General features: G+C 39.4%; 1 protein-coding gene across 2 annotated transcripts in view; it reads right to left on the bottom strand.

Annotated features, from left to right (window-relative positions):
• The window catches only part of LOC150079033 (twitchin-like), a 2,795,346-nt gene that overhangs the window by 614,232 nt on the left and 2,153,378 nt on the right, over nt 1-27,736 (bottom strand). For both annotated transcript variants that reach the window (XM_090382361.1, XM_090382360.1), the window contains one exon: nt 19,812-19,987. In XM_090382361.1, the coding sequence (XP_090238487.1) occupies nt 19,812-19,987 (176 nt within the window). The remainder of the gene's footprint in view (nt 1-19,811; nt 19,988-27,736) is intronic.

Below are 27,736 nucleotides of genomic sequence, written 5' to 3'. Positions count from 1 at the left end.
AGTCCATGAATTGGTAACATAAGCCAGAATATCACCAGTGGATTGACACTGATGGAATCCATACTGATGATTGTTGATCAGACAGAAGGTTTCTAGGTAGTTTAAAAGTTGGCGGTTAATTGATTTCTCCATTACTTTAGAAAGAAAAGAAGTAATTGCAATGGGATGATAATTGGATGGGAGGGATTTGTCACCCTTTTTAGGAACTGGCTGGATATGAGCAAATTTCCAAGCAGAAGGAAAAACACCTTTGGAATAAGAAAGTGAAATAAGAAAGTGAAATTTGGAATAAGAAAGTGAAAAAAAAGAAAGTGAAAGTGCAAAGAATAGGAGTAAGTTCAGGAGCACAGGTTTTGAGAACAAGTGGAGAAATACCATCAGCACTTGGAGGCTTTCTTAGCATCAAGATTCGTCAAAATACTTCTGACATCCTTTTGACAGAAGACCACAGGAGGCATTGAATGGAGCGTGTTGGGAATGGTGGGAGGTGTTTTATCAAGATCATTAATACATGAGTTGGAAGAAAAATGGGATGCTAGCAGGTCAGCTTTATCCTTGGCTGAAGTGACAACAGAACCATCTGGTTTGGACAGGTGGGAGCAGAGATGGGCAAAAGTTGCAGCCAATAACTTTCGCAAGAGACCAGAATGCTTGGCTACCATTAGGGCAAGAAGCAGGTTTTTTTCACTTAGCCTGTTCAAACTCTAGTTTGGACTGGTTAATAACTGCTTTACAATTGTTGCAAACTTTGGTGTAGGCAGAAAATGAAACTGAAGAATTAGAAACAAGCCAATTACGATATGCAACATTCTTCTCTTGAACAGCCTTAGCATATTTATTGGAAAACCAAGGTTTAGATAAAGGACGAGCTTTTAAAGTGGATTGTGGGATAAAGGATTCTATTCCTGCAAGAATAATTTCACTTACACAATCTGAGCAACTGTTGACATCAGAAGTTTTGAAACAGTAATCCGACCAAGGAAAAGAAGAAAAGATATCTCACAGGTCATCCCATTTTGCATTCTTGTAATGCCGAACAACACGAGGTTGGGAATAGCCATGAGATAAAGGCTCCATTGGAGAAGAGACAATCACCAAGTTGTGATCTGAAGTGCCTAAAGGACCTCTCACTTCGACTATGTATTTAGAAGGGTTGTTTGTGAGAAAAAGATCAAGCATGTTGGCTGTATGGTTAGGATTGTCCAGTATTCTTGTAGGTAGATGAACAATCTGTGCAAGGTCATTAGTAATTGCGAAAGCCTCAGCATCTCAACCAGCTGGGTCGGTGTGACTAGAAAATGGAAGCCAGCTGAAGTTGTGACCATTAAAATCACCAAGGAAAATTACCTCACTGTTAGGAAAGTTGGATTGAAGAAAGTCAATTGCAAAGAGAGGAAGTCAAAGAGCTCGAAGTGATTAGTGGAGTTGGGAGAATGGTAGCGACAACAGATGAATTTGACACAATGAGGTAGAGAGATTTTAAGCCAGAGAAGATCAAAGAGAGGAGATTCCAAATTGCCAAGTCTCTGACAGGAAATATCAGAACGGACATATGCACAAGTACCACCTTTGAGGAGAAAGGAATCATACAGCAAATAATTTGGGCATCTGAGATGAGCAGTAGTTGAATCAACCGATAACTGAGATTCTTTCAGAAAAAGTACATGGGGTTTGGCAGACTGCAAGTGGAAATGGACATCATTGAGATTAGAATTGAGACCACCTATATTTATGAAATGAATTAGGAAGTGTTTGCGAGGTTTTGATCTTTTCACAGATAAGCTTGCTCTATTAGTTTGACAGTTCATGGGAAGTTATTTCAAGGTGTTAAATTATTTCAAGAACCTTCAGAGAAAGCGCCAAAAGTAAACCACTTTGGACAGTTTTTATAACATAAGTAGAACGGAAAGAACACAGATCCTGAAGGTTGTCCTGATATCTTGATTGGAAAAGATTCTCTTACAGCTCCATCACCACACCACCACTGACACAGCTTTTCCAATGTAAGTTGAATGAAAATTACAATTTTTGTTTTTTTTTATAGTGTTTATAATTATCAATTTTCATTTTAAACAAAATTTTTTGGGGGAATGGAATAAGTAAAAATGTGTGGCACCATCGGCATTTTTTATCTTTTTTGTTTAACTTGTATCATGCTCTACTGTTTATTCCGGTGTGTAAGACGCACCACAATTTTAGGGCGAGTTATTTTTAGATAAAAGGTGCATGGTATACATTGGAAAATACGATATTCAGTATTCAATATAAAACTAATACAATTTCCTTTTGCAGAGATAAATAGCTTATTTATATAGCAAAAATTTCAACTTCCGAGGACTTGGAGCGAATTATCAAAAAACAGTGTGTTATTGGGTTCACATTACGATATTTTCACGATACGATGGTGCCTCTGCAACGAATTAATATCGTGAAGAGGGGTCCACTGTATATTAATTTGTTGCCATCAGCTAGTTCTTTACTCCTCCTCCCCCTCCTCTTGGTTTCCTGGACACAAAATACATTGGTTTTTCTTTTCTTCATAACTTTCACACCCCCATGACCACCAAATACGGAGGATGCGGAAAAGTCAGGGAATGACCACCACATAACCGTGGAGCAGTATGGCCTTAGTTGCTAATGCTCCTAAAAACCAAATAACAACAACAACATAACTTTCACAAGTTCCATTCTTTTCCTGATCATTGTTTCTACATTAATTGATTCCACTCTGACTTTTGTCCTCTTATATTTGGTCCTTCTCTTATCCTTGCATTTTTGCCCTTGATTATTTCCCACTACAGCCGGGGTCCACTGCAGCACATGTCTTACAGGGTATGCCCCAATGTTCATACTATGCCTTTGTTGTTGTTCCTCCATATTGAATATGTCTAGCCGAATATACAAGTTGATGGTAGTGTGTACTCGGCATGTCATAGGAACGCTATGGGCCATTGTGGCTTTTCATGGAGCTATAGGTGCCCACCCAGCAGCCCACCACACACCTGCTATAACTGCCACTGTTTGCATGCAACTGCTTATTCAACAGGGTGTCCCCTGCTTATTTCACAGCAAACCACCATGTCTGGTGGCCAACCCACTATCAGCAATTTGTGGACACATCCAGTTGCATGCAGCTTTGCATTCCTAACAGGACAGGAGTTACAGAGCAGCAGCCAAAAAAAAAAAAAAAAAACACCCTACCCACTTCATCCATCTCCTTCAAGAATTTCTCTAGTTCTTCCTTGAATTTATTCAAAATTCTCACTTCCAGAACAATAGAAGCCATCAATCAGCCATCCACTGGTGGAAGAAAAACTTGCACACATCAATCCTGCTACCAACCATCCTCAATTTCAATTTATGCCCCATGCCCCTCCAGTATATAGTCTCAGCAAGAGGAAGAATACCATCAACATTCTGAGCTTACCCAATCCATTCAAGGCATTAAACATCTCAATCACATCTCCTTGCAGGTGCCTAGGCTCCAGACTTTGCAATTTGCAGAAATGAAGCCTTTCTTAGTAGGAGAACAATTTTATTCCCTTCACCAAACTCACTGCCCTTCTCTGTACCTGTTCTAGCAGATCTACATTACTTCCTAAAATGAAGCCTTCAGACTTGTATACATCACTCAACATGCAGCTTATCTATCGCCTTATACATTGGGATAATGACCTTATCCCTGCTACCAAATTTCTTCTATCAAATAAACACTTACCAAATAAACACCTTTTCCTGCCTGTCCACAAGGAGTGAGGACTGTCTAAACAATCTAGTCATTGTAACAGCTGTTTCATCCACAAAATTGCTCATATATGATTGTTCCCACTTTCTAAACTTCAAACAAATCCTTCCCAAAATCCTGTATTATGGTAACATATACTCTCTCCAGGTAGAGTATGATCCAGTAAATTAAATACCCCCATTCCTGATGTGCTTAGAAACTCTTTTTGCTTCCATACTGGAATCTGAACTTAATTCAATATCTATGACCTCAACATACACACGCATGCACACACCTTTCTCCGCCTTAGTATTTCTACCACTGTTCCCTTAGACACTCTTTTTTGATTAAGTTGTTACATTTACCTGATTAACTACTTCCCTACCTGCAATGCTACTATATATACTAGAGCAGCAAAGCAACAGGCACAAAGCAGCAGGAATGCTTTGGCTTGGGGGGGGGGGGGGCAAATCTCCAAAGCATCACAGCAAAAAAAAATGTCTGCCTTGTGAAATATTTGCAGAACTCTCTGGAACAGGACATAATCTAGCCAAGGAGGATGTCTTCGTATAACCTATCAAGCTCTCAGCTGCCCAACTCAATGCCAGAGGTCAAACTTGTGCATCAGGCAACACAGCAGCAATCTCCAAGGCAGAATCCACTGATTCCACAGGAGCTAATTAATACTGGTGACTCCATTGTCAGGGAGACGGAAAATATATTGTGTAAAAAGGACAGGTGGAATAGGACCATGGTATGTCTGCTGATGATGTTGTAGAGCAGATATCATCTTTTAAGGACACAAAGGGTGAAATTGTTGTACATGTTGGCACTAATGACATTAAGAGTAGGAGATCTGCAGATTTATTTAACAAGTACAGGTCAAGGTTGAAAAAAAGTTGCAGGTTATGGTTAAATTTGAAAGTATCTGCAATTCTGCCCAGACATGATAGGAGCAAATACATGATGAGAGCCATGTCAATCAATTCGGCCCTAGAGAGATTGTGCAAGGCTCATGGAGTGGAATTTTTCTCAGCATGATCTGTGCATGTTAACAGGAGAGACTGCTTCTACAGGGATGAGATACACTTAAATAGAAGGGGTGCAAGAGTGTTTGCTCATGCTATCGAGGCAGTGTTAGGTGGTCTGAAAACTGCAAGCTTGGGGGAGATTCACAGACAAAAAGATTAACAGTAACCGCAGGCAGAGATGAAAGTGATTCTTGAACTGCTTCTATTAGAATGAGCAGCGGCCTGGAGGGCAGGCTGCCGGGCGTTTCAGGAACTGGTGGCAGTCATAATGGAACAAATCAATACATGGGCTGTGTTTGGGTAACTAAGAGTAAGAATACTTGTATGTACACCAATGCTAGGAGTAGAGTAAATAACTTTGATGAATTTGCAGTACTGGTCAAGACATCAGAGGCAGATATTGTTGGGATATCAGAGATGTGGTGTCACATTGATAAAAACAGTGCAGAATTGGAATTTTTTTGGAGTACAATGTGTACAGGAAGGATAGACAGGTTGTTGTTGTTATTTGTTTTTTTTTTTAGGAGCATTAGCAACTAAGGCCATATTGCTCCGGGAATATGCAGTCGTCATTCCTTGACCTTTCCGCATTTGGTGGTGACGGGCTCGAACCCCGGTCTAATCAAGAAGCGTGTGCTATGCACTGCTGCTCCTTCCCACCTGGCTATGGAGGCGCCGGATAGAGAGGACAGGAAGCAAGGAGGGGTTATGCTGTTTGTTAAGAAACACATAAAATCTAAGGAAGTGCATCCAATTGATGTTGGTGGACAATGCAGTGTTAGTCTGTTTGGTGTAAAATAAGCATTGGGAAAGAAAAAGTGAGAGTAGGTGCGTGTATAGGCCTAATGAATATGCTGAGTATATTGAGCAATTGTAGAAAAATAGAGTGGGCCAGTAAATAAGAATGTCTTATAATGGGGGATTTTAACTTTTCAGATATTGACTGGAACTTGTGGTTTGGTCACTCGCACACTAGCAAGACTTTTGTTGATTTATTGGATGACTGTTTTCTACAGCAACATGTTCGAGAGGCAACCAGAGGGATTAATACTCTTGATCTGATTATCAGCAGTGATTATTCATGCATTAATAATTTGCAGATAAAGGAACCACTAGGTGACAGTGATCACAATGTACGGATGTGGAAATTGCTTAAAGATGTAACTACCATCAAGGCTAAAGGGAAGGGCTTTTGCTTTCGTAAAGGTAACTACAGAAGTCTGAGACAGCTTTTAAATTCTGTACAGTGGGGTCAACTGTTGTTGTTACCAATGTTGAATTCTAAATGGGACTTAATTTAGCAGGCTACTAGGCTTTTCATTTCAACTAAGAAATACTGTTCAACATTTAGGCCTAAATGGATGTTAGATGAATTAATGAAGCTTGTGGCAGAGAAGAAGAATGTAAGGGATGCATATAAAGTATTAGGTGACACAGAAGCCTATGACAGGTATAAACTAGTCTGTAATCAAATCCCAAAGGAGGTTAGACAGGCAAAGGCAAATTACAAGAAATCTTTGGCAAAGGATGAAAAGAAAAACAGCAAAGAGTTCTTTACTTAGGTAAACTTTAAAAAGAAAGGGATGAATCAGATTGGACTACTTAGCATTAGCATTAGCATTAGTAGAGGCATTTGATGCAAGAAAGCAAGCTTATGCAGCTTCAGCCGAAAAAAAAAAAAAAAAAAAAAAAAACCACTTCCACTTCACCCCTCTGTTCGTTCAAAATACCTGTCCAGCTGAACCTTAAACTTATTTAGGCTATCAACCTCTACTACAAGGGATGGAAGTCTGTTCCACCAACCAACCACCCGCTGGCTAAAGGCAAATTTCCGCACGTCTATCCTACATCTATCTTTCCTCAATTTGAATTTATGCCCTCTCAGGTGATTATACTGAGCTAGAGGAAGAATCCCATCAGCATTGAGCATGCTCAAACCATTCAAGGCTTTATACACCTCTATCAGATCACCTCGCTGGTGCCTAGTCTCCAGACACTGTAATTTGCAAAACTTAAGCCTTTCTTCGTAAGAGCACCCCTTTGTTCCATTCACTAATCTTGTTGCCCTTCTCTGTACTCGTTCCAGCAGCTCTACATCCTTCTTGAAATGAGGCCTCCAGACCTATATACAGTACTCTAGGTGTGGCCTGACCATTGCCTTATACAAGGGAATAATCACCTCCTTATCCCTGCTGGAAAAATTCCTGTATATCATTGACAATACTCCATGAGCTACTCTTGCAGCCCATCTGCACTGCTCAGAGAACTTCATATCTGCCTGCACAACCACCCCAAGTCCCTTTCATTCTCTACCACTGTCAGTGTAGTACCACAGAGTTGATACGTTGCTCTGGGGTTGCTGTTTCCCATGTGTAGTACTTTACATTTGTCAATGTTAAACTTCATTTGCCACCTCTCAGCCCATCTGCTCAACCTTTCCAGATCCTGTTGCAGCAGCATAGTGTCAGTAGTGTCCTTGACAACCCTGCCAACCTTTGTATCGTCTGCAAACTTGGACATTAAGCTTGATATACCATCATCAATATCATTTATAAATACAGAAAACAATAATGGACCCAACACTGAGCCCTGAGGGACTCCACTAATAACATTAGTCCACGATGAGCAGTGTCCATTGATTACCACTCTCTGTCTTCTCCCCCTCAATCACCCCTTTATCCATAGCAGCAATTTGCCTCCAATGCCACACTGCTCCAATTTGTGCAGCAGTCTTCCACATTCAACTGTATCAAAAGCCTTTCTAAGATGCAAATATATGATATCAAAGCTATTCCCTGCATCCAGTTCTTTTGTGACTGCATCATAATATCCAATCAAATTGGTCAGGCAAGACTTCCCCTTAACAAAACCATGCTGTGTCCAAGCTATAACTGAAGTCTTGTCTAAATGATCCTGCAGTGCTTCTTTAATAACTCCTCATGTGTGAATGTCGATGCAAAATATTCATTTAGTTTGTTAGCTACCTGAGCAGGGTCATCAACAATTGACCCATCAATATCAAGTGGACCAATCTGATTCATCCCCTTCCTTCTAGAGTTTACATAAGTAAAGAACTCTTTGCTGTTTTTCTTTGCATCCCTTGCCAAGGATTTCTCGTAATCTGCCTTCGCCTGCCTAACCTCCTTTGTAACTTGGTTGCATATCAACTTGTATCTATCATAGGTTTCTGTGTCATGTGTTAATTTGTAAGTATCCCATGCATTTTTCTTCTCTGCCATATGCCTCATTAGTTCATCTGACATCCATTTTGGCCTAAACCTTGAACAATATTTCTTAGTTGGTATGTAAAGCCTAGTAGCTTCCAAGATTAATTCTTTGAATGCTTCCCATTTTGATTTTGCTGTTGGTAACATCATCAGTTGGTCCCACTGTATAGAATTTAAACACTGTCTCAGTCCATCGTAGTCGCGTTTACGGAAGCAATAACCCTTCCCTTTACCCCTAATGGTAGTTACCTCTTTGAGTAAATCCCACTTCAGCACACTGTGATCACTGCCACCTAGTGGTTCATTTATCTGCAGATTCTTAATGCATGAAGAATCACTGCTGATAATCAAATCAAGAGTATTACTCCCTCTAGTTGCCTCTTGAACATGCTGATGTAGAAAACAATCATCCAATAAATCCACAAAAGCCCTGCTAGTGTGTGAGTAACCAGCCCCCAAATTCCAGTCAATATCTGGGAAATTAAAATCTCCCATTATAAGACTCTCTGATTTACTGGCCCACTCTATTTCTCTGTACAGTTTCTTATTATACTCATCAGAGTCATTAGGCCTATAGCACACTGCTACTCTCAATTTTGATCTCCCAATGCTTATGTCACACCAAACTGACTCAACACTGCACTATCCAGCGATGTCGACTGGCTTCACTTCCTTGGTTTTTATGTGTTTCTTAACTAATAGCATAACCCCCCTCCCCCATTCCTATCCTGTCTATTCTTTCTGTAGACGTTGTACTCCCGAAATTCCAGTTCTGCATCCCTTATATCTTTTGATATCAAAAATAATTTTGATATCAAATACTTGGATTTCAGTAAAGCTTTTGATACTGTTGCACATGGAAGAATGCTGTACCAATTGGAGAGGTATTGTAGCACCTTACCATTAAGGGTAAGGTGCTACAATAGATAAAGGCATGGTTGAGTGGGAGACGACAGAGAGTGGTAATCAGTGGACAAATGTTATTTGTGGAGTTCCCCAGGGTTCAGTGTTGGGCCCATTGTTGTTTTGTATATTTATCAATGATATTGATGAAGATATATCAGGTTTAATGTAATTTTGTAATAACTGAGAGCAAAGTGGAGGAGAAATTGTTGAAGAAAACATAAGGAAGGCACCTGGGGTGGAGTAATATAACTATCCAGTTATATTAAAGGAGGCAGCAAAGGAAGTAAGCAAACCCTTAGCCATAATAATGAGAGCTTCCTTGAGCTCAGGGGAGGTCCCCATGGACTGGAGGTGTGGAAATGTATCACCAATTCACAAAGGGGGTTTAAAAGGTAGCACAAGTAACTACAGACCTGTTAGATTAACTTGTGTTCCGTGGAAAATAATGGAATCACTGGTTAAAAAAAGCATTGCAGGATCATCTAGACAAGACTGCAGTAATAGATAAGAAAGAGCATGGGTTTGTTAAAGGGAGGTCTTGTCTGACCAATTTGATTGGATACTATGATGTTTGTTTGTTTGTTATTTGGTTTTTAGGAGCATTAGCAACTAAGGCCATATTGCTCTGTGAATATGCGGTGGTCATTCCCTGACCTTTCCGCATCCTCCGTATTTGGTGGTGACGGGCTCGAACCCCGGTCTAATCAAGAAGCATGTGCTATGCACTGCTGCTCCTTCCCACCTGGATATGGAGGCGCCATATACTATGATGTAGTCACAAAGGAACTGAATGCCAAAAATAATTTTGATATCAAATACTTGGATTTCAGTAAAGCTTTTGATACTGTTGCACATGGAAGAATGCTGTACAAATTGGAGAGGTATTGTAGCACCTTACCATTAAGGGTAAGGTGCTACAATAGATAAAGGCATGGTTGAGTGGGAGACGACAGAGAGTGGTAATCAGTGGACAAATGTTATTTGTGGAGTTCCCCAGGGTTCAGTGTTGGGCCCATTGTTGTTTTGTATATTTATCAATGATATTGATGAAGATATATCAGGTTTAATGTAATTTTGTAATAACTGAGAGCAAAGTGGAGGAGAAATTGTTGAAGAAAACATAAGGAAGGCACCTGGGGTGGAGTAATATAACTATCCAGTTATATTAAAGGAGGCAGCAAAGGAAGTAAGCAAACCCTTAGCCATAATAATGAGAGCTTCCTTGAGCTCAGGGGAGGTCCCCATGGACTGGAGGTGTGGAAATGTATCACCAATTCACAAAGGGGGTTTAAAAGGTAGCACAAGTAACTACAGACCTGTTAGATTAACTTGTGTTCCGTGGAAAATAATGGAATCACTGGTTAAAAAAAGCATTGCAGGATCATCTAGACAAGACTGCAGTAATAGATAAGAAAGAGCATGGGTTTGTTAAAGGGAGGTCTTGTCTGACCAATTTGATTGGATACTATGATGTTTGTTTGTTTGTTATTTGGTTTTTAGGAGCATTAGCAACTAAGGCCATATTGCTCTGTGAATATGCGGTGGTCATTCCCTGACCTTTCCGCATCCTCCGTATTTGGTGGTGACGGGCTCGAACCCCGGTCTAATCAAGAAGCATGTGCTATGCACTGCTGCTCCTTCCCACCTGGATATGGAGGCGCCATATACTATGATGTAGTCACAAAGGAACTGAATGCCAAAAATAATTTTGATATCAAATACTTGGATTTCAGTAAAGCTTTTGATACTGTTGCACATGGAAGAATGCTGTACAAATTGGAGAGGTATTGTAGCACCTTACCATTAAGGGTAAGGTGCTACAATAGATAAAGGCATGGTTGAGTGGGAGACGACAGAGAGTGGTATTCAGTGGACAAATGTTATTTGTGGAGTTCCCCAGGGTTCAGTGTTGGGCCCATTGTTGTTTTGTATATTTATCAATGATATTGATGAAGATATATCAGGTTTAATGTCCAAGTCTGCAAATGATACAATGGTTGGCAGGGTTGTTAATGACAGTAAAGACAGTATGCTACTCCAATTGGATCTAGATAAGTTGGGAAAATGGGATGAGAAGTGGCAATTTAAGTTTTAACCTTGACAAATGCAAAGTACTGCACATGGATAGCAATAACCAAAGAGAAACGTACCAACTGTGTACTACACTCAGTGAAGTGGAAAGTGAAAAAGATCTGGGGGTAATTGTGCAGTCAAATATGAAGTTCGCAGAGCAGTGCAGCCGTGCTGCCAGGGCAGGTCATGGAGTCATGTCAATGATATATAGGAATTTTACTAGCAGGGACAGGAAGGTGATTATCCTATTATACAAGGCAATGGTCAGGCCATACCTAAAGTACTGTGTACAGTTCTGGAGGCCTCATTTTATGAAGGATGTAGGGTTGCTAGAATGAGTTCAAAGAAGGGCAACAAGATTGGTGATGGGAACAAAGGGGTGCTCTTACGAAGAAAGGCTTAAATTCTGCAAACTGCAGTGCCTGGAGAGTAGGCACCGGCGAGGTGATCTGATTGAGGTGTATAAGGCATTGAATGGGTTGAGAACACTGAATTCTGATGGAATTCTTCCGCTTGTTCAGATTATGAACCTGAGGGGCCATAAATTCAAATTGATGAAAGACAGTTGTAGAATAGATGTGTGGAAATTTGCCTTTAGCCAGTGGGTGGTTAATTGCTGGAACAAACTTCCATTTGTCATTGTGGAAGTTGACAGCTTAAATAAATTCAAGGAGGAACTGGACAAACTTTTAGAGGGAATGGATGTATGAAATTGTTTAAGTTTTTTTTTTTTTTTTGGCTGATGTTACATAAGCTCATGCACTTGCTTTCTTGCATCACATGCCTCCATTACTACTACTACTAACCATTTATGTCAATCTTTAATTACAGACAGTGATTTGTGACACAAATACACAACTTATTTTACAGAGTACATGAAATTTTGTTTTTATATTTTATGATATACATATTTTATTACAAAAACATATTTTGTTATCCACACTTTTTCATTAAAAAGTAATGATTCTGTGTTTTCTTTGCTACCTACTCACTGAATAGAATATGTTTTAAAACATAAAATTTACTAAACAGATTATTATTTATGTAGTAATGATGCAATGGAACAAATAATGTCACAGTTTGAGGCTTTCTGTCCAAAACTTTTCTTGATCTAAATAGGTTATTAATTTGGTATCATTTTAGTATTAAAATAACAAAAAAATATGAACCAAAAATAACAATATTACTGGAAGTAGAGAAGCAATCTATTATGCTTATATTTTTAAAATTTACATTTTTTTAATAAAATGAAATGAGTAAAATTATGTGTAACTTATGGGACTAATGCATAATCCCTGAACACCTTTTTTGCTACAATTACAACACAATGTATCCAGGTTACCTGGATGTGTTATATTGATTTTGGACGTGTTATATTTTGACTTGATGATCCTGGTCAAGAATTCATTTCTCTATCAATAAAAATGGAGAAAGATCACACAAAACAGCAATTTCCCAATAGTGCAAAACTTACATAAACACAGGCCTTCATCTCACAAGATGACTAAACAAACTGCTTTTTAGGTGGGACCCATATAACCACATAACAAATGTTGAAAAAACTTAGCTCATATTTGAATGTATTAAGGACAATTTAACTCAAAAGTTAGGAGAGAGAGAGAGAGAGAGAGAGAGAGAGAGAGAGAGAGAGAGAGAAAGAGAGAGAGAGTGAGTATGTGCGCATGTGTTCGTGTTGAATAATAGTCCTATTTCATAGATGTACAAATAATCTGCTATAATTTTAAATATTCTGAATTACTGAATAAATTAAAGCTTTATCTGTTAAATTCATTGACTGCTTTTGGAGAATACATGGACTAGTAGATTAACAGTAGCTGCTGGCAAAAGTGAAAGTAATTCCTGCACTGTTTCTATTGGAATGAGCAGCAGCCTGGAAAACAAGATGCAGGAGATTTCAGAGATTGCAGGGGGCTGTGTTAGGATAGCTAATAATAGGAACAGGTGCATATATACTTGTGTGTACACCAATGTTAGGCATTTGGTAAATAAATTTGATGAATTTGAGGTGTTGGTCAAAACATCAAAGGCAGATATTGTTGGGATATCAGAGATCTGGTTTGGTGTCAACCAGATATAAGAAATGCAGAACTGGTATTTGGGGAGTACAGTGTGGATAGGAAGGGAGGAGGATGGGTTATTTTTTTATTTATTTTTTTTTTTTTGTAAACACCGCACACGAGAGGTATTAGAACCTATAGTACTTAGTACCGTGCTTGGGTTGGAGGTTGAAAAGACGAAAGAAGATATTTGTTAACATTGGACTTGAACTTCTGTAGACTGTAATTTTCAGGAAATACGTATGAAGAAAGGTTGTTCCAGAAAACGGCAGTTGAATGAATAAACGAGGAAGATGAAAAGTTGGTTTTGTGAATTTGAAGTTGGACAATAAATGGATGTTCGCTGGTGGCGTCACGTGTTCGGACTGTTTTGAAAGAGAGAGAGAGAGAGAGAGAGAGAGCGGGAATTATAGAAGCCAATTCAGAAGAACAGTGCCCATGGAAGTATCTGTAGAAGAGGCATACAGCACAAACAGTACGTCTATGAGACAGCGAGCGGAGAGACTCTGTTAGAGATGAATCATTAATTAACCTAACTGCCCTCTTCTGAATGGAATCAAGAAGCCTGAGAGCAGTTTTGGGAGCACCACCCCAGATGTGGGAACAATATTCCATGGCAGGGTGGATTTGTGATTTATAGAGAGTGAGCAGCTGTTTGGAAGAAAAGTAATGGCGAGAGTGAAAGAGAAAACCAAGTTTTTTAGATGCAGAGGAGGCAATATTTGTAATGTACTTGTGCCAAGAGAGAGAGATTAGAAGTCAGGGTAATCCCCAAAAGAGATATATCATTTTGCCTAGAAATCGGAGTGTCACTAAAGATAAGCATAGGAGCAAAAGAATCCTTTTTATGAGATATAAGACAAGACTGAGTTTTTGAAGGGTTGAAATAAAATAAGTTGTCTTTGCCCTACTGGAGAATTACCTGAAGATAGGCATTTAATGAATTGGTAGCAGGTTTATAAAAAGTTGAAGCTGATTGAGCAGAGCAAGGTTTCTCAAAATGGAAAGTAGAATGCAATGTGCTATCATCGGCAAAACTATGGATAGGATTTCCAGTCAATGGAAGAAGGTCATTAATATACAAGAGGAAAAGAGTGGGGGAAAGAACTGAACCTTGGATGACACCGGCATTAGTGGAAGTTGAAAAGTTAGAAGACAGAGAGCCATCTACCATCACCCTCAGTGATCGATCAGAGAGAAAACTGGATAACAAGTAACTAAAAACAGTTGGCAAACCATAAGATGGAAGCTTTTTAGAAAACCTTTTTGCCAAACACGATCGAAGGCCTTTGAGATATCAAGAGCAACTACTTGTGTCTCACCGAACCTTTCCATTGAATTAGTCCATTAATGGGTAACATAAGCCAGAATATCACCAGTGGATCGACACTGACGGAATCCATACTGGCGATCGTTGATCAGATGGAAAGTTTCCAGGTAATTTAAGAGTTGGTGGTTAATTGATTTCTCCATTACTTTAGAAAGGGTAGAAGTAATTGCAATGGGACGATAATTGGATGGGTGGGATTTGTCACCCTTTTTAGGAACTGGCCAGATATGAGCAAATTTCCAAGCAGAAGGAAAAACACCTTTAGAATAAGAAAGTGAAACAAGATGGCAAAGAATAGGAGTAAGTTCAGGAGCACAGGTTTTGAGAACAAGTGGAGAAATACCATTGGGACTTGGAGCTTTCTTTGCATCAAGATTCATCAAAATAATTCTGACATCCTTTTGACGGAAGACCACAGGAGGCATTGAATGGAGCGTGTTGGGAATGGTGGGAGGTGTTTTACCAAGATCATTAATACATGAGATAGAAGAAAAATGGGATGCTAGCAGGTCAGCTTTATCCTTGGCTGAAGTGACAACAGAACCATCTGGTTTGGACAGAGGTGGGAGCAGAGATGGGCAAAAGTTGTGGCCAATAGCTTTGTCAAGAGACCAGAATGCTCGGCTAAAATTAGGGAAAGAAGCAAGTTTTTTACACTTAGCCTGTTCAAACTTTAGTTTGGACTGATTAATAACTGCTTTACAATTGTTGCGAGCTTTGGTGTAGGCAGAAATTGAAACTGTAGAATTAGAAACAAGCCAATTACGATATGCAACATTCTTCTCTTGAACAGCCTTAGCACATTTATTGGAAAACCAAGGTTTAGATAAAGGACGAGATTTTAGAGTGGAGTGTGGGATAAAGGATTCCATTCCTGCAAGAATAATTTCACTGACACAACCTGAGCCAACGTTGACATCAGAAGTTTTGAAACAGTAATCCAACCAAGGAAAAGAAGAAAAGAAATCTCACATCATCCCATTTTGCATTTTTGTAATGCCAAACAACACGAGGTTGGGAATAACCATGAGATAAAGGCTCCATTGGAGAAGAGACAATCACCAAGTTATGATCTGAAGTGCCTAAAGGACCTCTCACTTTGACCGTGTACTTAGAAGAGTTGTTTGTGGGAAAAAGATCAAGCGTGTTGGCTGTATGATGAGGATTGGCTAGTATTCTTGTAGGTAAATAAACAATCTGTGCAAGGTCATTAGTAATTGCAAAATCCTCAGCATCTCGACCAGCTGGGTCGTTGTGACTAAAAAACGGAAGCCATCTGGAGTTGCGAACATTAAAATCACCAAGGAAAATTACCTCACTGTTAGGAAAGTTGGACTGGAGAAAGTCAAGTTGCAAAGAGAGGAAGTCAAAGAGCTCGAAGTGATTAGTGGAGTTGGGAGAACAGTAGAGACAACAGATAGATTTGACACAATGAGGTAGAGAGAGTTTAAGCCAGAGAAGATCAAAGAGAGGAGATTCCAAATTGCCAGGTCTCTGACAGGGAATATAAGAACAGACATATGCACAAGTACCACCTTTGAGGCGAAAGGAATCATACAGCAAATAATTTGGGCATCTCAGATGAGCAGTAGTTGAATCAACCGATAACTGAGATTCTGTCAGAAAAAGTACATGGGGTTTGGCAGACTGCAAGTGGAAATGGACATCGTTGAGATTAGAATTGAGACCATGTATATTTGTGAAATGAATTATGAAGTGTTTTTCATTTGTGATTCATTTGTGAAATTAATTAGGAGGTTAGGAAGTTATGCTATTATTTAAGAAACACATAAAATCCAAGGAAGTACAGACAGTCGACATGGCTGGACATTGCAGTGTTGAGTCAGTTTGGTGTGACATAAGCAATGGGAAATCAAAATTGAGAGTAGGAGTGTGTTATAGGCCTAATGACTCTGATTAGTATAATAAACAACCGTGCAGAGAAATAGAGTGGGCCAGTAAATCAGTGTCTTATTTAATGGAGCATTTTATTTTCCCAGATATTGAGAGGAATTTGTGGGTTGGTCACTTTCAGACTAGCAAGGATTTTGTGGATTTATTGGATGATTGTTTTCTACAGTAGCAGCAGCAGCATGTCCGGGAGGCAACTAGAGGGAGTAATACTCTTGATCTGATTATCAGTAGTGATTCTTCATGCATTATGAATCTGCAGATAAAGGAACTGCTGGGTGATAGTGATCACAGTGTTCTCAAGTGGGATTTACTCAAAGAGATAACTACCATCAAGATTAAATGGAAGGGCTTTTTTTTCCATAAAAGTGACGGGAGGTCTGAGACAGTATTTATATTCTATATGGTGGGACTAACTGATGATATTACCACCAGAAATTTCAAAATGGGAAGCATTCCCAGAATTAATCTTGGAAGCTACTAGGCTTTTATTACCCACTAAGAAATATTGTTCATGATTTAGGCCTAAATGGATGTCAGAAGAACTAATGAGACATTATTATTATTATTAGCCATGTAATGCAAGGAACCTTGAGGTTTATGCTGCACCAGCCAAAAAAAATTCCTGAGTTATCCTGACACAGAGAGTGAGAGGGAGAGAGAGAGAGAGAGAAAAAGGAATCACCAAGAAAGAGAAGAATGATGATATTTAGCTCAGGACCATGGGTGTGCCAAACCCATACTCACCAGATGTGAGCCCCTCGGGTTAATGTGGCAGAGAAGAAAAATGCATGGGATACATATAAATTAATGGGTGACATGGAAGCCTATGATAGATAAAAGCTGGTCTGTAACCAAGACACAAAGAAGATTAGGCAGGCAAAGGTAGATTATGAGAAATCTTTGGCAAAGGATGAAAGAAAAACAGCCAAGATTTTTTTACTTATGTAAACTCTAGAAGGAAGGGGATGAATCAGATTGGTCCACTGAATATCGATGGTTCAACTGTTGATGATCCTGCTCATGAAGCTAACAAACTAATTGAGTATTTTGCATCTATGTTCACACATGAGGAGTTATTCAGGGAGATGAATGCCAGAGGTGAATTAAACTCTGGCATTCAGCTAGATGATTTTGTAATAACTGAGAGGAAAGTCGAGAAGAAATTGTTGAAAACAAACATAAGAAAAGTACCTGGAGTGGATTGGATCTATCCAGTTATATTAAAGGAGGCAGCAATGGAAGTAAGCAAACCCTTAGCCATAATTATGAGAGCTTTCCTTGGACCCAGGGGAAGTACCCATGAACTGGAGATGTGAAAATGTGACCCCAATTCACAAAGGAAGATCAAAGGCCAACACAAATAATTACAGACCTGTTAAATTAACTTCTGTTCCAGGGAAATTAATGGATGCACTGGTTAAAGAAGCACTGCAGGATCATCTAGACAAGACTTCAGTTATAGCTCGGACACAGCATGGGTTTGTTATGGGGAAGTCTTGTTTGACCAACTTGATTGGATACTATGGTGTGGTCACAAAGGAACTGGATGCAAGGAATAACTTTGATATCATATATTTGCATATTAGAAAGGCTTTTGATACAGTTGAACGTGGAAGACTGCTGCACAAATTGGAGCAGTGTGGCATTGGAGGCAAATTGCTGCTATGGATAAAGGGATGGTTGAGTGGTAGACACAGTGTGTTAATCAATGGACACTGCTCTTCATGGACTAATGTTATTAGTGGAGTCCCTCGGGGTTCAGTGTGATCCATTGTTGTTTTCTGTATTTAGAAATGATATTGATGATGGTATATCAGGTTTGAAGGGTTGTTAATGACACTAATGACAGTACACTGCTGCAATAGGATCTAGAAAAGTTGAGCAGATGGGCTTTGAGGTGGCAACTGAAGTTTAACATTGACAAATATAAAGTACTGCATATGGGAAGCAGTAACCCCAGAGGAATGTATCATCTGTGTGTTACTACACTGACAGTGGTACATAATGAAAAGGACCTGGGGGTAATTGTGCAGGCAGATATGAAGTTTTTTGAGTAGTGCAGATGGTCTGCATGAGTAGCTCATGGTGCCTTCTCTGTGATATTTAGGAATGTTTCTAGCAGGGATAATGAGATGTTGATCCCCTTGTATAAGGCAATGGTCAGGCCACACCTTGAATTCTGTATACAGTGAGGTCTAGAGGCCTCATTTTAGGAAGGATGTAGAGCTGCTGGAGTGAATGGAATAAAGTGTTGCTCTTATGAAGAAAGGCTTAAGTTTTTCCAAATTACAGTGTCTGGAGACTTGGCACCTGCGAAGTGATTTGATTGAGGTGAATAAGGCTTGAATGATTTGAGCATGCTCAATGCTGATGGGATCCTTTCTCTTGTTCAGAATAATCACCTGAGATGGCATACATTCAAATTGAGGAAAGACAGTTGTAGGATAGATGTGTGGAAGTTTGCCTTTAGCCAGCATGTGGTCGATTGCGAGAACAAACTTCCATCTGTTGTTGTAGAAGTTGGTAGCTTAAATAAATTCAAGGCAGAGCTAGAGAAACATTTGGAGTGAGTGGATGGGTTAAATTAGATTTGGGTGGTTTTTTTTTTTTTTTTGGCTGATGCTATAAACTTTCTTTCTTGCATCATGTGCCTTTACTAATGCTTTGACTATAACAAATTTTTAATTTAGCACACAGTAATTTATTTATCCATTTATCCATTTGTATTTCTAAATTCTGTTTCTATAACTTACTTTTTTTTGTCTTCCTTAGCAATTCAAGGTATGAAGTTTGATTGTATATGTACTGTATATATGTGATTTTTAGTTTTTGTTTTGTCTTCTGACTGTTCTCTCAATGATTTATCAAATAATTGTTTGTACAGATAGAGAAGTTATATTATAATAAAGCAATCATGAATGATGAGTGTGCACTTGAAATACTTTGTTCAGTTATAGAGGAACCACCTAAAAACAGACATTAAGCATCATGAAAAGGTCCAGAGATGGAAACGTACATGGTGCTATTGGAAAAGGGCACCCATATGGGAAGAGACTTTGTGGACTACAGAGTTAGATAATTGAATACCTTGGAGAGCATGTGATTCAGGTTTATAAACTCTGAAAGGCATCAGTAAAATAAATGGAGGTGAAATTTCAAGTCATTAAATAAATTAATAAATTATTAATTTATTTAATATTAATAGTAAAAATTAATTCAAATTAAAGGGAAATAATTGTGCATTAGAGTACAGGAAGTTGTTAATCACTGGAATGAATTCCATGGGGCAATAGGTTGATGACATGGAGCAATTCAAATTTCTACTGAAGAGGGAAACACAAAGACAGTGTATTTTATTTATTTATTTTTCTTGGCCTATGCCTCAAAAGTTTTTGAATTCTTTTCGGTGTATGGACAATATTCATTCTAAATACAACTGAAAAATTTGACCATGATAACCAGTGTCTCTTGTATATATAAAAATTCTCTCAGGCTATTCTATTCAAGCTATGTTACTTTATTACTTACAAGCAATTATCAGTCGAGCAGAACATCTGGCTGACCCCAAAGAATTGCTAAGTTCACACGTGTATTCTCCATCATCTGTATCCCATACATCAGAAAAAATAAGTTTATAAGTGCCATCATCACCATCGACTTGTTTGAGTCTCCCTCCAGGATGAATTTCTTTGCCATTTTTAAGCCTAAAATGGTATGCAAAGTTCACATTTAGAATCTTAATTTATGCATATTTTCCATAGTGAAAATTATTGCACAACTAGTAATATATCTGAAAACTAAAAATGCTTGGTTGGGAATCTTTGTTCATTCTTAGTTTAGTGATGCATTTTGATATGATACACATGATTGTCAGGTTAATATATGCAATGCGAACTTGGAAAATCAACGTAGATTACCAAAGATTTAGAAATGCAGTAAAACTGCATTGACTGCATTTGCAAATGCAGTAAACAGTATTGACAGGTGCCAGATTTAAAATTTTTTTGGATTTTAGAGAAGTATACCTAGTGGTTGTTGAGTAATTTTGGAGAAGCACATTGCAATGAATATTAAGCCCTAATGACACTGGTCAGCAAAAAACCCACCATCTTCACTCCCTGTTAAAATAAAGGTGATTCTCGTTCATTTGATGTTACTTAATTCAAATATTAGCATTAGCCTTATGATAAAAGAAAGCAAGCAAGGATCTGGGTATATTCTTACCACGTGTACGCCATATCCAAAAATTTCATTACTTCATACAGCATGTCCCAGCCACTTTTTCTCAGTATTGAATACACCATTAATTGTCAAACTAATAGTGCAAGCTTATCTGCGAAAAGATATAAACCTCCCAAGCACTTCCTAATTCATTTCACAAATATATGTGGTCTCAATTCTAATCTCAACGATGTCCATTTCCACTTGCAGTCTGCCAAACCCCATGTACTTTTTCTGAAAGAATCTCAGTTATCGGTTGATTCAACTACTGCTCATCTCAGGTGCCCAAATTATTTGCTGTATGATTCCTTTTGACTCAAAGATGGCACTTGTACATATGTCCGTTCTGATATTCCCTGTCAGAGACTTGGCAATTTGGAATCTCCTCTCTTTGATCTTCTCTGGCTTAAAATCTCTCTACCTCATTGTGTCAAATTATTCTGTTGTCTCTACCATTCACCCAACTCCACTAATCACTTGGAGCTCTTTGACTTCCTCTCTTGGCAACTTTCCTAACAGTGAGGTAATTTTCCTTGGTGATTTTAATGTTCACAACTCCAGCTGGCTTCCGTTTTCTAGTCACACCGACCCAGCAGGTCGAGATGCTGAGGCTTTGGCAATTACTAATGACCTAGCACAGATTGTTCATTTACCTACAAGAATACTGGACAATCCTAATCATACAGCCAATAGGCTTGATCTTTTTCTCACAAACAACCCTTCTAAGTACACGGTCGAAGTGAGAGGTCCTTTAGGCACTTCAGTTCACAACTTGGTGATTGTCTCTTCTCCAATGGAACCTTTATCGCATGGCTATTCCCAACCTCGTGTTGTTTGGCATTACAAGAATGCAAAATGGGATGACCTGCGAGACTTCTTTTCTTCTTTTCCTTGGTCGGATTACTGTTTCAAAACTTCTGATGTCAACGTTTGCTCAGATCGTGTCAGTGAAATTATTCTTGCAGGAATGGAATCCTTTATCCCACACTCCACTTTAAAATCTCGTCCTTCATTTAAACCTTGGTTTTCCAATAAATGTGCTAAGGCTGTTCAAGAGAAGAATGTTGCATATCGTAATTGGCTTGTTTCTAATTCTTCAGTTTCATTTTCTGCCTACACCAAAGCTCGCAACAATTGTAAAGCAGTTATTAATCAGTCCAAACTAGAGTTTGAACAGGCTAAGACTAGAAAACTTGCTTCTTGCCCTAATGGTAGCCGAGCATTCTGGTCTCTTGCCAAAGCTATTGGCCGCAACTTTTGCCCATCTCTGCTCCCATCTCTGTCCAAACCAGATGGTTCTGTTGTCACTTCAGCCAAGGATAAAGCTGACCTGCTAGCATCCCATTTTTCTTCCAGCTCATGTATTAATGATCTTGGTAAAACACCTCCCACCATTCCCAACACACTCCATTCAATGCCACCTGTGGTCTTCCGTCAAAAGGATATCAGAAGGATTTTGACGAATCTTGATGCTAAGAAAGCTCCAGGTCCTGATGGTATTTCTCCACTTGTTCTCAAAACCTGTGCTCCTGAACTTACTCCTATTCTTTGCCGCCTTTTTTCGCTTTCTTATTCCAAAGGTGTTTTTCCTTCTGCTTGGAAATTTGCTCATATCCAGCCAGTTCCTAAAATGGGTGACAAATCCCACCCATCCAATTATCGTCCCATTGCAATTACCTCTACTCTTTCTAATGAAATGGAGAAATCAATTAACCACCAACTCTTAAACTACCTAGAAACCTTCTGTCTGATCAACGATCGCCAGTATGGATTACGTCAGTGTCGATCCACTGGTGATATTCTGGCTTATGTTACCCATTTATGGACTAATTCAATGGAAAAGTTCGGTGAAACACAAGTAGTTGCTCTTGACATCTCAAAGGCTTTTGATCGTGTTTGGCATAAAGGTCTTCTAAACAAGCTTCCATCTTATGGTTTGCCAACTATTTTTAGTAATTGGTTATCCAGTTTTCTCTCTGATCGCCCACTGAGGGTGATGGTAGATGGCTCTCTGTCTTCTAACTTCTCCACTAATGCCGGTGTCCCCCAAGATTCAGTTCTTTCCCCCACTCTTTTCCTCTTGTATATTAATGACCTTCTTCCATTGACTGGCAATCCTATCCATAGTTTTGCCGATGATAGCATATTGCATTCCACTTTCCATTTTGAGAAACCTTGTCCAGCTCAATCAGCTTCAACTTCTTGAAAATCTGCTACCATTTCCTTAAATGCCGATCTTCAGGTAATTCTCCAGTGGGGCAAAGACAACTTAGTTGATTTCAACCCTTCTAAAACTCAGTCTTGTCTTATATCTCGCAAAAAGGATTCTTCTGCTCCTATGCTTATCTTTAGTGACATTCCGATTTCTATGCAAAATGATATATTTCTTTTGGGGATTACCCTGACTTCTAATCTCTCTTGGCACAAGCACATTACAAATCTTGCTTCCTCTGCATCTAAAAAACTTGGTTTTCTCTTTCGCTCTCGGCGTTACTTTTCTTCCAAACAGCTGCTCCCTCTGTATAAATCGCAAATCTGCCCTGTCATGGAATATTGTTCCCACATCTGGGGTGGTGTCCCCAAAACCTGTCTCAGGTTTCTTGATTCCGTTCAGAAGAGGGCAGTTAGGTTAATTATTGATTCATCTCTAACAGAGTCTCTCCACTCGCTTTCTCATAGATGTACTGTTTCTGCTGTATGCCTCTTCTTCAGATACTTCCATGGGCACTGTTCTTCTGAATTGTCTTCTATAATTCCCGCTCTCTCTTTCAAAAGAGTCCGAACACGTGCCGCCACCAGCCAACATCCATTTACTGTCCAACTTCAAACCCACAGAACCAACTTTTCATCTTCCTCATTTATTCATTTAACTGCTGTTTTCTGGAACAACCTTCCTTCATACGTATTTCCTGAAAATTACAATCTGCAGAAGTTCAAGTCCAATGTCAACAAATATCTTCTTTCGTCTTTTCAACCTGCAACCCAAGCACGGTACTAAGTACTATAGGTTCTAATACCTCTCGTGTTTGGGTTCACATAAAAAAAAAAAAAAAAAAAAAAAGCTTATACAGCATCTGCCAAAAAAAACCCCCTTCCCATGTCATTGATCCATTCATTTCAAATGTTTGTCTAGTTCTACCTTGAATTTATTTAAGCTATCGACCTCCACAACAATGAATGGAGGCTTGTTCCAGCAATCAACCAGCCGTGGGCTAAAGGCAAATTTCTGCACATCTATTCTACAACTGTCTTTCCTCAGTTTGAATCTATGACCCCTCAGGTGTGTAATCTGAGCAAAAGGAAGAATCCCATCAGCATTAAGCCTGCTCAATCCATTCAAGGCCTTATGCAACTCAATCTGATTGCCTCACAGGTGCCTCGTCTCCAGAAGCTGCAATTTGCAGATTTAAGCCTTTCTTCATAAGAGCATCCACTTTGTTCCCTTCACAGTCTTGTTGCCCTTCTCTGTACTCATTCTAGCAACTCTACATCCTTCTTAAAATGAGGCCTCGAGACCTGTATGCAGTACTCAAGGTGTGGCCTGACCATTGCCTTATACAAGGGGATAATCACCTCCTTACACCTGCTCACAAAATTCCTGTATATCATTGACAATATCAAATGACCCACTCTGGCGGCCAGTCTGCACTGTCAGAAAACTTCATATCTGATTGCACAATTACCCCAAGGTCTCTTTCATTCTCCACTACCCTGAGTGTAACACCACATAGTTGGTACATTTCTCTGGGGTTACTGCTACCCATATGCAGTATTTTGCATTTGTCAATGTTAAATTTCAGTTGCCACTTCTCAACCCATCTACCCAACTTTTCCAGATCCTGTTGCAGCAGCATACTATCATTAGTATGCTGCTGCAACAGTTGGTGGAGAATGAAAAGGACCTGGGTGTAATTGTGCAGGCAGATATGAAGTTCTCTGAGCAGTGCAGACGAGCTGCAAGAGTAGCTCATGGTGTCTTGTCAATGATATACAGGAATTTTTCTAGCAGGGACAAGGAGGTGATTATTCCCTTGTATAAGGCAATGGTTAGGCCACATCTTGAGTACTGTATACGGGTCTGGAGGCCTCATTTCAAGAAGGATGTAGAGCTGCTGGAACGGGTACAGAGAAGGGCAACGGGATTAGTGAATGGAACAAAGGGTTGCTCTTACGAAGAAAGGCTTGAGTTTTGCAAATTGCAGAGTCTGGAGACTGGGCACCGGCTAGGTGATCTGATAGAGGTGTATAAGGCTTTGAATGGTTTGAGCATGCTCAATGCCAATGGGATTCTTCATCTTGCTCAGAATAATCATCTCAGAGGGCATAAATTCAAATTGAGGAAGGACGGATGTCGGATAGATGTGCGGAAATTTGCCTTTGGCCAGCGGGTGGTTGGTTGGTGGAACCGACTTCCATCATTTGTTGTTGAAGTTGATAGCCTAAACAAATTTAAAGCTCAACTGGACAGGTATTTCGAACGAACGGAGGGGTGAAATGGGAGTGTGGGTTTTTTTTTTTTTTTTTTTGGCTGATGCTGAATAAGCTTGCTTTCTTGCATCATATGCCTCTACTAATGCTAATGCTAAATGCTAATTACTGTCATTAACAACCTTGCCAACCTTTGCAACATCTGCAAACTTTGATATTAAGCTTGATATAGCTTCATCGATAAATATACAAAACAACAATGGGCCCCAACACTGAACCCTGAGGGACACCTTAATGACATTAGTCCACGTAGAGCAGTACCCATTGACCACCACTGTCTATCTTCTCACGCTTATCCATCCTTTTATTCATTGTAGCAACTTGCCCTTAATGTCATACTGCTCCAGTTTTTACAGTAGTCTTCCATGTGCAACAGTATCAAAAGCTTTCCTGAAATCCAAGTATATGATATCAAAATTATTTTTTGCATCCAATTACTATGTGACCACATCATAGTATCCAGTCAAATTGGTCAGACAAAACTTCCCCTTGACAAACCCATGCTGTATCTGAATTATTGCAGCAGTCTTGTCTAAATGTTCCTGCAATGCATCTTCAACCAGTGACTCCAATATTTTACTCGGAACAGAAGTTAAACTAACTGGTCCATAATTACTCGTGTTACCCTGTGTGAATTGGGGATACATTTGCACATCTCCAGTTTATGGGGACTTCCCCTGAGTCCAAGGATGCTCTCATAATTATGGCTAAGGGTTTTCTTATTTCCTTTGCTGCCTCCATTAATATAACTGGATAGATCCCATCCACCCCAGGTGCCCTTTTTATGTTTAACTTCAACAATTTCTCCTCCACTTTGCTCTCAGTTATTACAAAATCATTTGACTCCCTGTTATAGAGTTTGATAATCATCTGGCCCTCTCCTCCTCCTTGAATAACTCCTTATGAGTGAATGTAGATGCAAAATACTCATTTAGTTTGGCAGCTATCTGAGAATGATCATCTAGAGTCAAATCATTGATATCAAGTGGACCAATCTGATTCATCCCCTTCCTTTTAGAGTTTATATACGTAAAGAAGTCTTTGCTGTTTTTCTTTACCAAAGATTTTTCCTAATCTGTCTCCACTTGCCTAACTTCTTTTGTAACTTCATTAAAGACTAGCTTGTATCTACCATAGGCTTCTGTGTTGCCTGATAATTTATGTGAATCCCATGCAATTTTCTTCTCTGCCATGAGTCTCATTAGTTAATCTGACATCCATTTGGGCCTGAACCTAGAGCAGTATTTCTTAATTGGAACAAAAAGCCTAGTAGCTTCCAAGATTACTTGCTTGAATGCTTCCCATTTAGAATTTGCTGTTGGTAACATCATTAGTTGGTCCCACTGTATAGAACCTAAAAAATCTCTGAGGCCACTGTAGTCACCTTTACAAAAGCAAAAACCCTTCCCTTTACCCCTGATGGTAGTTACATCTTTAAGCTGATCCCACATCAGTACACTGTGGTCATTGCTACCTAGTGGTTTCTTTATCTATACATTGTACATCCTAAATGGTTGAATAATCACTGCTGATAATCAGATCAAGAGTGTTACTCCCTCTTGTTGCCTCTCTAACTTGCTGCTATAGAAAACAATTATCCGATAAATCCACAAACACCTTGCTAGTGTGTGAGTGACCAACTCACAATTTCCAGTCTATACCTGGGAAGTTAAAATCCCCCCCCATTATAAGACACTCTGATTACTGGCCCTCTATAATGGCTCTCTATAATTTCTCTCTATAATTGTTCATTGTACTCATCAAAGTTATTAGGCCTATAAATAACAAACTCCTACGCTCATTTTTGCTTTCCCGGTGCTTATGCCACACCAAACCGACTCAACATTTCACTGTCCATCTATGTCAACTGGATGCACTTCCTTAGATTTTATGTGTTTTTTTTTTTAACTAACAGCATAAACCCTCCTTACCTCCTTTCCTGTCTATCCTTTCTGTACACATTTTACTCCCCAAATTCCAATTCTGCATCCCTTATATCTGAGTGGCCCCAAGTCTCTGATATCCCAACAATATCCACCTTGGATGTCTTAACCAGCACTTAAAATTCATCAAATCTGTTCACTATACTCCTAGCATTGGTGTACATGCAAGTATACATGCACCTATTTTTACTCTTAGTTATTCTAACACAGCTCATGTATTTACTTGTTTCATGACCCGCCAGCAGTTCCTGAGCTCCCCAGCAACTGGCTTTCTGGATTGCTGCTCATTCCAATAGGAGCAGTGCAAGAATCATTTCCAACTCTGCCTGTGGCTACTGTTAACCTATTAGTCTGTGAATCCCCCCCCAAGCTAGTAGTTTTCCGTACCACCTAACATTGCCTCGATAGCATCAGCAAATATTCTTGCCCCCTTTCTTTTTAAGTATATTCCATCCCTGTAGAAACAATCTCTCCTGTTAACAAGCACAGACCATGCTAAGAAAAATTCTACCCCATGAATCCTGCACAATATCTCCAGGCCATAAATGATTGACAAAGCTCTCATCATATACTCGGCGCCTCTGTAGCCAGGTGGACAGGAGCAGCAGTGCATAGCACTCGCTTCTTGATTAGACCGGGGTTCGAGCCCATGATCACCAAATACGGAGGATGCGGAAAGGTCAGGGAATGACCACTGCATATCCCCAGAGCAATATGGTTTTGTTGCTAATGCTCCTAAAAACCAAATAACAAACAACAACAAACACATCATATACTCCCTCCTATTATATGTTTTCAGGA

Source organism: Mastigoproctus giganteus, chromosome 10, assembly GCF_048544385.1.
Source record: "Mastigoproctus giganteus isolate SK-2022 chromosome 10, ASM4854438v1, whole genome shotgun sequence".
Lineage (NCBI taxonomy): Eukaryota > Metazoa > Arthropoda > Arachnida > Uropygi > Thelyphonidae > Mastigoproctus > Mastigoproctus giganteus.
The sequence above is the reverse complement of the archived record's forward strand: the minus strand, read 5'-3'. Positions and strand labels throughout refer to the sequence as shown.